At 34.7% G+C, this 15,196-nt stretch overlaps 1 protein-coding gene across 2 annotated transcripts in view; it reads right to left on the reverse strand.

Annotated features, from left to right (window-relative positions):
* fcho1 (FCH and mu domain containing endocytic adaptor 1) overlaps window positions 1–15,196 on the reverse strand; it is a 62,967-nt gene that overhangs the window by 27,703 nt on the left and 20,068 nt on the right. For both annotated transcript variants that reach the window (XM_051117219.1, XM_051117218.1), the window contains exons 3-6: window positions 4,513–4,604; window positions 1,730–1,804; window positions 986–1,127; window positions 641–793 (exon numbers count right to left, since the gene is read on the reverse strand). In XM_051117219.1, the coding sequence (XP_050973176.1) occupies window positions 641–793; window positions 986–1,127; window positions 1,730–1,804; window positions 4,513–4,604 (462 nt within the window). The remainder of the gene's footprint in view (window positions 1–640; window positions 794–985; window positions 1,128–1,729; window positions 1,805–4,512; window positions 4,605–15,196) is intronic.

Genomic DNA, 15,196 nt, shown 5'->3' on the forward strand with positions numbered 1-15,196 from the left:
GAATAAATTTAAAAATGTTAAAAATATTCAAATAGAAAGCAGTTATTTCAAATAGTAAAAATATTTCACAGTATTACTGCTGTTGCTTTATTTTGGATCAAATAAATTCAGGCTTGGTGAGCAGAAGAGAATTCTTATTGAAAAAAAAAAAAAAAAAAAAAAAAAAAAAAAACAACATTAAAAATGACTTTTCAAAAACTTTTGACAGGTAGTGTATATATATAGATATATACCGTTACAGTGAAATTACTCATATCGTGATAGAAGAGTCATATCACCCACTCATACATGAGGGTGTAATTAATACTTTTATTTAGCAAGGATGCTTTAAATTGATCAAAAGTGATGATAAAGACATTTATGATGTTACAAAAGATTTCTATTTCAGATAAATGCTGTTTTTCTGAACTTTCTTTTCATTAAAGACACTTAAAAAAAAAAAAAAAAACATTAAAAATGACCTTTCAAAAACTTTTGACAGGTAGTGTGTATATATATAGATATATACCGTTACAGTGAAATTACTCATATCGTGATAGAACATTTGTGTCATATCGCCCACTCCTACATGAGGGTGTGCAAATGATAACAAAATTGAAATTTTTTAGACTTTATTGTCTTCTCTCTCAAACACAAACACCTTTTCCAGCTCTTTCTGAGGCACTCCTTCTTTGCGCAGTCTTTCCAGCTCTACACACTTGCTGTGATAGCCTTCTCTGGCCTTCTGCAGCTGGCCGTTCTGCACCTGAAGAGACTGCACTGACTCCAGAGTCCCGATCACTTCCTCTTTTGTCTACACAGGACACAACAGATTTAAATACACAACAGACGTTAAGAACAAACTTAGAACCCAATGCGCTCGTTCTAAAATACTGTTGGGGATTGTTGGTGGACACTTTTATGGCCAGTGTTCAATTATGGGTACAAAAGCCAGTTACCACAGACATACGCAGAAATTCTTTCAGGCTAAAAGCCCTTTATTTACCTTGCGGTGAATTTTGACCTGCTCCTCGCCGTACTTGTTGATGTCACGAATGAGGTCGTTCATCTTCTTCATGAGCTCCAGGTGGCAGAGGGCCAGTTTGTCCGAGGACACGCGAAACACGTCCCACATGGGAGCGAACGTGCTGGGGAGGAAAGCAGGTGGTTAGATGCTGATGTATGGAAGTGCGTAAGCCGTTCGGATTTCTTACAGCACAGCAGTATTAGAAAAACAACAGGCTTCCTAGTCTTTGTACTGTAAGTCTATATCTCCTGACAGCCAAAGACAAAGTTCATATGAAGTTAAATTTCTATTAGCTTTGTATTTGCGCTCTTAATTCTTTATCAAATTTGGCTCTATGCCACTATGCCACTGCAAAGTATGTTTTTAAAGTGTTAAAGCACCGTGTGTTTGTTTTGTGACAACTAGTACATGCTTGCGCAGAGAGGAAGTGAGGTGAAGAGAGCAGAGGAAAGAGCTAACCATAGCAACAACTTTTCGTCCAATTACACACAACCGCACGTACTCGTGCACACAACAATACACACATATAATCCTTCTGCTAATAAGTATCTGTTAGGCAGCAGCAGGCCAATATTTTGTTTTAATGTTTTAATGTTTTGTTCCCCTCCAGATGACCAAATCAGACAAGTAATAGTGATTTTTCAACACATAGTAACTACTCTGGTCAATCACACCTGTAAAATTTCAAAACTTTAATCTCATAACAGGAATCACGCCACTCACCCGAGAGGGCTTCCATTGCTAGCCATCTTGGCCAGTTTGCTCATGGATTTCGAGTAAGTCTCCTCGATGGCCGCCCTTAAATGCAAACACAAACAGAGTGTCAGCAAGTAATAGTTTTGCTTACAAACACAAAAGCAAATATACTTTTGGATTAAAATGGTTAATTCCCTTAAAGGTCACAAACAGTTCTTCAATGCAAAGTTGCAAAGTGCTTTTATTTATAATGGTGCACATCTGAGCATAAAGAATTGCTCTGAGAGTCAGTTCATTGCGTTTTCAAAATAAAAGTTTGGTTTAACTTGAAGAAACCATGACAGAAATATGAATTAATGTAATGATACTAATACTAATAAATAAATTATTATTAAAACATTATTTTTAAAGAAACATTTACCAGAAAAATTATTTACTAGAATTTATTTAGCAGAAAAATGTAAATACACAACACAGTGTTTATTTATTTATTTATTTTTAATAAAATCAATTAATTAGAGATGCTTTTGATTATTAATGTTTAATGAAACCATTAAAATGGAATCCAGAAATGTAATAAATAAACAAAAAATAAACATTTCATAGGGCCTTTAAAATGTAATTTTTGTTCAACTTTTAATAAATTGTTGTTTAATATTGTAAATTTCATGATTTCAAATAATTGCTTTTTGCTGAATAAAATGTAATTTAACCATTAAAACAGAGTCTAGAAAAATGTAAAAAAAAAAGAAAAATTTAAATGGAAAAAATGGATCTTGGAAAAAAATGAAACTGAATTTTTGGGGGGGATTTCATAGGGCCTTATAAACAATAATAAAAACCCATGCTGAAAACTATGTATGGTTCGAATACAGTATGTTTTTGTAATGGAAAAGCAACCTCAGGACAAAAACTCCTCAAAAAGAGTGAGAAAACACACAGTAGTTTTACTAAAGGGTCACAGCCAAGGCTGAAACACCACATATTTCTTATCAACCATGATGTGATCTGCTTCTCCGATTAGCCAAGCTTTTTTGTTCTGACTTTAGCGTCTTTTTTTGGAAAAAGGATGTTTTTTTTTTATCATCCCAGTGCGTCAAGCTATATTGTCGGCCTTATCTCTTAGAAAACATCATATCTGAGTCATATAAGTGAAATTTTGCTTTCTGTTGGGACAGAACAATGGAAAGTTAGGTCAGATTCTTCAAGGAACAGAACCACTCTGAGGCACAATATCCTAAGTGCATGCAAAATGGCCTTTGGAAATTGATTTACGTAATTTATTGCACAAGCTATGCTTTTATCAGGGACATATTTGTCTCTTTCAATTTCTCAGCACACTCCTCCAGGGCTTTCCTGGACAGATTTCTAACACACACACGCACACACGCACACACGCACACACGCACACACGCACACACGCACACACGCACACACGCACACACGCACACACGCACACACGCACACACGCACACACAAAAAATACAATTTAATCCCCCAGTCCATGACGGAGGGTGCCTGCATCCAGCTCCATTATAACGGATAGAAGAGACTATGAAAGTTGGCAGGAGGCTTGGCAGAGCTGCAAATAGTCTCTGTTCTCTCTTTAGAATGAGAGTTGTTTTGAAGATTTAATTTTAATTATTGCAATTAGCTTCATCTCAAATGTCTACTACAGACCGAAAGGATTGCTCAAACGTCCCACATATGCTGTCAGTGGAAGGGTGAAATGAAGATCAAGCTTTCTTCATCTGTTTTATTTGCAACATGTACGGCATTTTCTGACTACTGAGCTGCCTTGCATTTGTAGACGTGAGCACAGGTGGACAGTGAACACTTTGTTGACTGCTCTGCTGCTCTCAGGTTAGTGTGTTTTGACACTTCAGTGCTGCGTGCTGAAAGACAGAAGTGTGGTGTAAAAAAAAAATCTGAGCAAAAGTTAAGCTATAACATTACATTATACTATGCTATGTTGTGTTTTTTTTTTTTTTTTTTTTTTTTGGGGGGGGGGATTCTAGGAATTACTACTTTTATTTAGCAAGGTTGCTTTAAATTGATCAAAAGTGATGATAAAGACATTTATGATGTTACAAAAGATTTCTATTTCAGATAAATGCTGTTTTTCTGAACTTTCTTTTCATGAAAGCTGAAAAAAAAAATTCTACTTAGCTGTTTTCAACAAAATTATAATATAAAATGTTTTTTAAGCAGCAAATCAGAATATTAAAATGTTTTCTGATGGATTGTGTGACTGGGGTAATGATGCTAAAAATTCAGCTTTGAAATCACAGGAATAAATTACATTTTAAAATATATTCAAATAAAAAAACAGTTATTTTAAATAGTAAAAATATTTCACAATTTTACTATTTTTGCTGTACTTTGGATCAAATAAATGCAGGATTGGTAAGCAGAAGAGACATTAAAAAAAACATTAAAAACCTTACTGTTCAAATACTTTTGACTGGAAGTGTATGATAGAATGTAATAAGATCAAATAAGACAAAACATAACAATAATGTAACACTGCAAAATGTAACAATGTAATGCAACATTATGTAAGACAGAATACAATCAAATAAGACAAAATATTACAAAAATGTAATATAACAATCATAACATGACCATTCCGATTTTCATTTCAATTTAAAGCACAACTGCTATTGCCGAGTTAGAAACACAAGAAGTTAGGAGTAGAAAAGCAGTGGAAAACAAATTTCACGTCACATTCCCGACAGTACCAGTTACACCATCTCACCCGTCCTCCCCGTCACTATGACGGTTCCTCCCAAAACAACACCACACCTCACCTCTCACGCACGAACTCCGCCAACTCTTTGGTGGCGATCTGTCCATGCTTCATGTTGTGGTAGAGAATGTCGAAACCTGCATTCTTCTCTCCCTGCAAATAAACAAAAACACCAACATACGGTACATTCCGGCAGTGTGTGTAAAAATGAATCATCATCAGAAACAAGTAAGTGTTAAAATAAAAATAGCAAGAGGAACTGTCGACTGTGGGCCGTTGACTAAAGCAGGCACAAAATACAGTATGCGTCTGTACAGAATGTCATCATATGCTAATAAACATCCTTGCTTTAAAAACACACAAGAAATTTTAAAGTCAAAATAAAAAGTACAGTAAGTCTAATTTCTCACTTTATGTTATGAGCTTTAATGAAGCTGATTGGGGTCAAAACTGGTTTAAACATACACACACTTCATCTTTGTAACATCACTGCCTTGATTTCTCCCTGACGATGTCTTAATCACAATGCAGTGCAGTATGGTTAAAATACAACAACATAACAATAGCACAGCAGTGTGTGCAAGATATGCCACGTGAGCAAGGAGCACAACACGCACAGATTTCCCTCAAAGGCCAAGGCCCAGTAGGGAGATCCTCAGATGATAACCTTTGGAACAAAGTAACAGCACATCCTGCGGTCAAAGTTAGCAAGTATAAAAATAGCCCCCTTTCTTTGAGCAAACAGAAAAATGTCAACAAAGGAGAGCCAGAAAGAGATGACAGAACCAGGGCAGTCACTGGCCATAAATACCTCCACACCACAGAAAGAACTTCCCAGGTAAAAGGGAAAAAATTGACAAAATTCCTAGTATTCAAGGACAGAAACTGGAAGAGCCAAAAAATTACAACAAAACAAAAGATCTGCTTTAAAAATTCTACCGAAAAAGTCACAAATATTGATGTCGAGTACTTGTGATGGCATATTATATACATTCGTGTTTTTAAACAGTGCTCAGATTTTATTCTGGGGTAAAATTCATAAATATCCTGTAAATTTTCAGTGTAAAAAACTGCAGCTTCAAGTTTTTATATGAAGAAATTCCGAACTGCAAATTCAAGATTCTAAAATGCAGTATTCAGATCATATATAAAACTAGGACCCTGTGTAGTGCGTTTTCATTTTAAAACTATGTTTTAAAATGAAAACGTTCTTTGTCTACACTGGTGTTTTCACTGCATTTCAGAAACGATCTCCGTCCACACTAGACAACCGAAAATGCATGTCACATGACCATTAATGCACACTGGGCATGTACTGTTTAAGGATACACATAAAGAATGTGGAAGCCACGCCATCAATTTCAAGTCTCAAACTGCGTCCCAAATGATGCACTATGCACTCAATCATGTAGTGTATGAATTATATAAGGTTATTTTTTCATTCATAAACAGAGTCTGATAGCCCCTCCCCCTTCGCTATGTAATTAAAGCTGCAATAGTTAAGTACATAAAATTTACATTCCACACTTCCATTCTGCGATTATTTAAGTGCATCATTCGGGTACTTAAAATGCACTTTTTCTTTTTGGAATTTTCTGTGTGAACACACTACTTGCACTATTTATACTACAAAATGTTATAGAATAGTGCATAGTACATGATTTGGGATGCACTTTTAGTTTTGGCCTGTTTACACTAAAACGCAACCCCAGAGTTTTCAAAATAAAATGGGGTCTGCAGCATTTTCGAAAGTCTTTTGAGCGTCGAATTGTAAATGACAGGCATAACCATAGTGAATGTCATGCATTTTACATGTAGTATACATGTAGCCCAGGTCAAAGGTCAAGCTTCCATGTTTCACAGGAAGAAGTTGAGGTTATCAGAACAGATGAGACAGAGCTGCTACAATTCTATGAAACCAAATCAAGCAATCAAACTCTTTTGATTTGAATCAAATGTTGTTCATGGTTTGGTTTAAAGGGATAGTTCACCCAAAAATGGAAATTGCCCCATCATTTATTCTTACACCATCCTAGGTGTATATGCCTTTATTCTTTCAGGTGAAAACAATCAGAGTTATATATAAAAAAGTCCTGGGTCTTCTAGCTGTATAATGGCAGTGAATGACTATTGAGATTTTGAAGTGCAATAAAGTGCATCCATCCATCATCCGGGGGGCTAATAAAGGCCTTTGGAAGCAAAGAGATGCGTTTGTGTAAGAAAAACATCCTTATTTAAAACTTTATAAACCCTAATCTATCCCTAAACCCTAATCTAACTGTCATTTGTGTATTCACGAGAGAGTGGTGTTCCAACGGTTGGCGCAGGTGTAGTGTAAGGTCTGGTAAGAATATGCTAGTCTCATGAGAACCAAATTTTGTTTATAACAAAGGACAAAACAAGTCTCCTCTTGGCTTATATCAAAATCCACCAACATATTTCTTTATAAATCCTCGTTTTGTCTCTAATTCGTGACCAGTGTTTTGTTTTGCTCTCTCCTCTGAGTTTCCACGATCATCACTTCGGCGTTCATTACCGCATTCGTCTATGTCATCCGCTGGAACGCCACTCTCTTGTGCATGTCAGTTAGCAGAAGCTAGAGATTACGATTATTAAAAAGTTTTACTATGGATATTTTTCAGAGGGTCTTTATTAACCCCCCGGAACCGTGTGGAGTACTTTTTATGATGGGTGGATGCACTTTATTGGACCTCAACACCCATTCACTGCCATTATAAAGCTTGCATTTTTATGACTCCAACTGTATTCATCTGAATGAAGAAAGTTAATTACACCTAGAATGGCTTGAGGGTGAGTAAATCATGGGGTAATGTTCATTTTTGGGTGAACCATCCCACTGAGACTTCATTGAACAATTATTTAAAATCAGTATGAAGAAAATAAAAGTGAAAACCAGCTAGGGTTCACTCCTTTATACTCTATGAAGTTCCTGTGTCACTATAGTCAGATCCAGACTAGGGTATCAGTTACCCATAGACTCGTTCTGGTGTTCAATTTCAGTCTTTTATTTTGTATATAATTACAGAAATGTGCATTTTAAAGAAGCGATGTCACACGACAGTAAAACCAAAGTGAACCATTTGCAACTAATGTGTAATTTCAATCTTAAAACAAAATGAAAACAACAGCTGATGTTTGTTGTGTGGTCAGTATTTTTGTTGAAACCTGACTCCCTTGGAAAGCTGATCTCCCATGATTCTCTCTGCTCTGCCCACACAGCACAGGTACAACAGCACCCCTTCTCTTTCTTTCATTCTCTCTTATCTTCCCCTTTCTCTCACTTCCCTCTCTCTTTTTTTATATGTGATGGTAAACAAGTATCTGTCAAATAAACCGACAGTCTTTTCCCTCGACACTTCAGTCAAAATTTGATGCTGAAAGCAAATGGAACGACAGGCCATCTGCTGACACCCAGAGTATATTTTTTCTTTTATAGCTTCATTCCCTAAAGTTCATTTGCAAAGTATACAGCAGTATCTGCCATTCACCTTATCTAACATGATGTTGCCACAGAGGAAGCTTTGTTTTTGAAGAGAGTATGACAGACAGGCAGTGAGAAACAGAACGGCTGCAATGACATTAAACAAGGCTGCAGGTGTTGAAACAGAAACTCCAATACGCTCCGTATTAACGCGTCTCCTACCAAGATAGCGGTTGCTAAAGCGACAGGGTTCCCCTGGTAACTGTGAGAGAGTGGGAGACACATGACGGCTCATTCCATAAGGTGACTGGCATATTTGTGTGCTAGAGAGGGGCTGAAGTACATTATATAGAATAACATATTATATAAAAGTAATATAAATATATTACAAAAGACTACATTAACTAATCTGTGACTAGATGGGAGTCTCATGTAATTTAGATAATAAACCTTATCTGCTTTACTTATAAGAGTGTTCACATAAGAATTAATTATTTCACAATAGAAAAGCATTACAATAAGGACATAGTACTTCACATGAAAAAAAAAAAAAAAAAAAAAAATAGCTCAAGGCATTTAAAAACATTATTTATTAGCAAGGCTGTACCCACCTAAATCAGTGATTTTTGGCAAATCCAGGTAATTTACCATAGAAATATGATGTTTTTTAATATTTATGACTTATAGTGCCAGCTGTGGTCCGATCCCCTTAAAACTTTGCATGCTTGTTTAGAATCACTTTGTGAAGTTCACTTCATGAAGTTTTGCGCTTTCCTTTAGGCTTTATAGGATTTTGGGTATATTTGGACAAGCCCCTTTTCTAAATGACCACATTAAAGCTTCCCAAAGAGTAAATTTCAACATTTTTTTTTGAAAATTATTCTAAGTATATAAAGTAGAATTAGACGTTTTTAGCTTTCTATTGAAATATTTAGCTGGCTCCTCTAATATCTATTGATAATGTGCACTGTAAAAATGATTTTTCATTTTCAGTATTGGAATACATTTTACAAGAAAATACAATTTTAGTCATTCTTAAAAATGTCATGTTTAATTCAATGTATTTAGTTTTTTTTCAATTACTTCTGAAATTTATTGGCATTTTCAGAGAAATATGTTTCGACACAAAATGTCACCAAATGTCAAGAACTATTTAGAAAAGGTTTTTTTTTTTTAATTTATTCAGGAATTATTCTAACTTCTAACTTTCTCATAGTGTCAATGGGCTTCTCTGTTAAAAGTCAGTCCGAGCATCCAACAGCATCTTCTAAGAACCTCACAATGCCAAGCTATGACAGTCTGCAAAATTTAACCAGTCTCACTTGATTTTAATCACCCTTGTGCGGTCACACAGGGGTTTAATACTATAAAGTTGCTTTGACACAACCTGTTTTGTTAAAAAGCTCTGTATAAATAAATGTGATTGATTGATTGATTGATTGCTGTAAACACACAAGCAGGGATGATGACTTTAGCAGCAGCATGTATGAAGGACTAATACGGGTTTGATGAATGAGCCATGTTTCATGGAAGTTGTAATTGGATGATCGCAGGGCGTTCCAGGGCCATGATGCTCAGGGCAATGAGGCAAGCATGTGAGACACACAAATGACAAACCACAGAACACCATGTTCACTGTAGTCCCTCCAAAAACCTTTTCACATACCACTGTCAGTACAGATCCATGAGTTCACAGTGGCTTCAAGATAAAGCAGGATTATGTGATTTTATAGGGTGTACAAATAAAAATGCAGTTTTAACTTATTAGAATCACTGACAGTATTGCACGATGTGAAGTCCATGGTACAATATTTGTGACATTAAAAAAAAAAAAAAAAAAAAGACAAATGAAGAATTGGAAAAAATTGACAATTTTGTGCATTTTAAAATTACATTATTCTATCTAATGCACATTGAGAGTTCAAAATGAAGAGTTCCAACCCATGTTCTTAACTAAGGAAACTTAAAGGAACACTCCACTTTTTTTTTGAAAATAGGCTCATTGTCCAACTCCCCTAGAGTTAAACAGTTGAGTTTTACCATTTTCGAATCCATTCAGCCGATCTCCGGGTCTGCAGGCACAATGCTATTACGCAGCTGTCAACTTTGCCTTGATTGTTCATTGATTATTAAGCCGAAATGAGAGTATAGCTCCTAGCCATATCGACCTAGAAAATTACAACTTTTTATTTTTCATCTATCTTTGTACACAATGTGAATACAGAAGAATCAAGTTTTAAATAGGAAAAATATCAGAACTCTTTGGTCATTTTTGAGCAAGACGCTAACAGTCTAAACGAATTCAATGATCTATGCTAAGCTATGCTAAAAGTGCTACCGCCAGACCCGGAGATCAGCTGAATGGATTTGAAAACGGTAAAACTCAATTGTTTAACTCTAGGGGAGTTGGAAAATGAGCCTATTTTCAAAAAACTTTAAGTCAGAAAAAAGTCAGTGATTTGAACTTTAAAGAGGACACAACCCTCTTTTTATTTGTGATATACTGTCTCAGTATAATTCACACTGGTGTTTTAGGAAGCCAAACTAATTAGAATATAATAACAACAACAACAACAACAACACCACCACCACCACCACCACCACCACCACCACCACCACCAACACCACCACCACCACCATATATTGTAAAACAACTGCACTGCAAAATAAATGAAAATGAATATTTCATAGGTGTATTATTTTTGCTTTACCCTACAGTAGCGAAATTACAATACTTCTTCCCTGATTTCTACACTTGAAAGATGATTGAATTTGGACTGCAACTGCAACCCATTTAAACCGCTAGCTGTCAGCAATTCATCCTGCACTCTTAAGCTTTTATTTTAACGGAAAGGGCAGCAGAGCTTTTATTTTGAATGAATGCTCTTGCATTCCAAAACATGCACTAAGCACAATTCTACACAATGGCCCAAAACACAACTTTAAAGACGTTTTATGTTAAAATACGAAGTTTAAATATATTTTAAAAACTACTTTGCCCGGAAGACCTATTGTTTCATATCAAATGCTTCATGTCATGTGACCACGATAATATTGAGGCGTTTTTTTCTATTGCGATATCACAGTATTGATAATGTTACATCCCTAATAGATACTCGCAGTCAATTAACACTAAGTGCTTTAAAACATTGTTCTTGTTCTTCATAAAAGTTCCTATAATCCTAAAATCTGTCTTCTACAGCAATTTTGAAGTGAGCTGATCTTGTTAATGGCCGTAAAGAATTAGTTGTGTGTTATTAAGTTCTAAAAGCTATTAACCATTAGTCAGAAGTGTCTGCAGTTAACATAGATCACCTCTCAAGTCTTGACGCAGTCTATGTTACTAAGTTCCTTGTACAAGTATGCCATTTTAATACAGAGTAATTCAAAACGGTTTGTCATTACATTAGAACTGCAATATGATCAAATGAACATGAACTGAATCAAAAAAAAAAAAAAAAAAAAAAAAAAAAAATCTAATCAAACTTTTCAGAACCAAATCAAAATCATTCTCAATGAATTCCTTTTCTTCCTTTTTGTCATCATTATTTCAATCATAATGAGAATTTTAGTATGTTTTTTTTTTTGATTACTTGCTCATTTCCCAGAACTCCCTGTAGAGGTGCTGTAGCGTTGAAAGGGTTTATACTGCTGACTGTGCATTAAACACACACACACACACACACACACACACACACAGGCCCAGTCCTGTCACCTCTGATGAATAACTGCATTAGCTCTTAGGTGAGAAAGAGAGAAATCATTGACTGACCTAAAGTACATCATTCTCTTCTCTTCTACCTTAATCTAGACAGGACTTGATTAAATCAAACGTGCAGGACAATAAGACAGACATAACAGTGACGGACCTCTTGACCTGGAGATGGAGACAGGACTATACATTGACTTGAGGAATAGGGGTTATGTGCAACAGATTTCTGTATTCTGTAAACAGGCCTCGTTGCTTCCAGTTCACAATTTTGCATATGCCTTGTTAAATATGAAGCTGTTTTACTCACGATGCCTTCAAAGTAGACACTAAAGATGATTATAACCAATGTCCATCACATATGTAAATTGAATGTAAAAGTTTTTTTTTTATTATTCTTTTCAGGATCATTTCTATTAAAAAAATAAAATAAAATGTCAATACTAAAAACAGCTAGCTATTTTAACTGATTACCTTAAAAGTCCATCGATATCGCCATTATGTAATACAGCTATTAATTAGGGCTGGGTTTTGACACAAATTTCGCGATTCGATTCTCATTCACAAGCCCATTTAGATTTAATTCAATACTGATTATTTTGGATACATATCAGGTATAGTACATGTCAAATTTTCTCAAGAAAAAAAAAAAAAAAAAAATCTCTCAACTAATGCTGTAAAATATATGAGAGTCAGTTGGTACTAGGTTATAATACTGAAGGTTAAAATTGATTTGTACTATACAACTGCACATAGTTGTGCTATACAAAAAAAAACAAAACAAAACAAAACAAAACAAAAAAAAACACAAGTGTTTAGAATAAAGTTACAATTACTTCAGTTATGTTTTTTTTTTTTTTTTTTTTTTTTTTTTTTTTACACATAAACATTTAAATAGATGTTTAAATATAAACATCTTAAAAACTGATAAACGGTCCATGCTGCGTATCTCAAACGAGCATGGGCATGCCCCCCAGGAGAAAATCTGATATATTTTAAAGTTAAATTCATTTATCTAGTGCACTATGAGAGTTCAAAAATAAGAGCTATAAATTAACCCATGTTCAGTGTGCAAACTGAACAAAGAAAATATTGATGATCTGACTCACCCCTCTTCTGATACTCTGAAAACATCGGATCATGAACTCATCGTGTGAGCAAAGTCATATTGTGCTTTCGATTTTAGTTCATTTGACAGATACTTTGCCAAAGCAGTGGCACAAAACAACATTATTGTTACACTATGAAAAAAATAGTAAATAGTAATGACTGCAAATAGCAAACATATCAAAGTATTATCACAGAATTATAACTTTACACAAATCTAAATAAAATAATACATTTAAAAAGATATATTTGCATGCAAAAATAGGGCCCCATTTTTTTTTTTTTTTCCAAATTCCATTTTATTGTTTTTTCTAAATTCTGTTTTTTCTGTTTTCATTTTTCTGGACTCCTTTTTAATGGGTAAATTAAATTTTATTAATCATGTCTAATTAATTAAAACAATGAAACTTATACAATTTAATGTCAGCTTATCAAAAGTTAAGTTATGTTTAGGGCCCTATGAAATGTTTTATTTTTTCTCACCTTATAATTTATTGTTACCAAATTTGTTTTAGCATGTCTATTTATTTAAATGCATAAAACAACTTTTATTCATTTCTACAACAGCCTTATGAAATTCTGTGTTGTGTATTTAAATTTTTTTCTGGTTATGAAATAAAAGCATAAAATATAAATTTATCTTTTAATTCATGAAAATAAAATTTTATTTTTATAAATGTATTTATTTAGATAAAGGGGATGTACTAATAAAATGTAAAAGATGGAAGAAATATTGTGTAAGAAAGCTTTATTAATTTTTCAACAGTAGTAGTAGTATTGTAGGTACATACATTCTACTGAATGATATTAATGTATTTCTGCCACAATGTCTATACAAGCTAAACCGAACTTTTATTTTGACGGGTTTCCGTGAATACCTTTACATTTCTGTGAGTATACAACCCTGGTTTACTCAAATGAAACAGTGAACTGCTCACAAAGAACTCTCAGAGCAGTTCTGGAGATGTTGTTCATGCATTTTTTTATGACAGATGCTGAAATTACTGTGAGTGTCACGTGCTCGGGGCTCGAGCCCCGAATGATTAGCCATAACGACACCCCTGATCAGTTCACGTGCGCTATGCGCTGATGCGGCTGTTGATTTTTTTATTTATTTTTTATTGCCAACAAATATACTATTTACAGGTGATAAATCAAATACAAAAGGTCAACAAAGCATACATAACAGCCAACATGATTTGCGTGGGTGTGTGTATGTGTGTTTAAGTGGTGTAATTGGGTGTCGAGGTTGGAAGTATATAAACAAAGGACAATGTAGAAAGCTACAACATACATAACAATAATAGAAAACAATAATAATGATGATGACAATAATAATAATAATAATGGTGATAACAATAGTATTAATAGTGACAAAAATTGGAGAATGGAGGGTATGGATAGTAATCATAATAGAAATAGTAGAAGCTAGGGCTGCACGATAAATCGCATGCGATTTTGAGGCGCGCTTAGTCAGTAAAGCCGGTACTTTGATTAGTAGTAAAGCTCCATCACGTGCGTTCAGCGGCAATTAATACACAGAGTCGTAAATCACTGACAAGCTACGCAAAAATCGCACTCATAATCCCAGATGAATCGCATTCGATTATGAGCGCGATTTTGCGTAGCTTGTCAGTGATTTACGGCTCTGTGTATTAATTGCCGCTCCAGCTGAACGCACGTGATGGAGCTTTACTACTAATCAAAGAACCGGCTTCATTGACTAAGCGCGCCTCACAATCACATGCAATTTATCGTGCAGCCCTAGTAGAAGCCATAATGATAATAAACTCAATTCAATGTAAATGAGTGGGTAGTTGGAGGGTGAGGAAGATGACAAATGGCAGTAAAATAAATAAATAAATAAATAAATAAATAAAATAAAATAAAATAAAATAAAATAAAATAAAATAAAATAATAAATAATAATTAGTAGCAATAATAACATTTAAAATAAACTCATTTAATCAGGAACGAGGGGAGGTTTGAGGATCAATATTAATAATAATCATAATAATAATAATAATAATAATAATAGCATTTTTAATTTTTGTTAGTAGTATTAATAAAAACAACCCCAACAACAAAAGTAATAATGATAAATAATAATAAAGCTAATAACAGGTAAGATATTATAGAGCTGCCTCTGGGCCCTCCGTGAGCACGGCCTAGTTAAACCCATGCCCATGTCACCCTACGATGACTATTAAGGAGAGGTGCTGCGGGGCAAAGGATCCAAAGTCCCACACCCGGGCCGCCACACACAGGTCTTGCTTACCCTATTTGTGTGTGGTGTTTTTGTTTATCTTTTTCCTCCCTTTCCTACAGTTATTGTTAAATTCATGATATGCATACGTAAGTCAACTAATGTGTGATGCATTAAAAAAAAAAAAAAAAAACCTGACGTGTAGCGTGAACCAGGCCTGAGCAGATCCCAGGCCACCATGCCCGCGTCACCCTTACCCTATGTGTATGTATAACTGTTTT

This window comes from Labeo rohita, chromosome 8 (genome assembly GCF_022985175.1).
Source record: "Labeo rohita strain BAU-BD-2019 chromosome 8, IGBB_LRoh.1.0, whole genome shotgun sequence".
NCBI classification, from domain to species: Eukaryota; Metazoa; Chordata; class Actinopteri; order Cypriniformes; family Cyprinidae; genus Labeo; species Labeo rohita.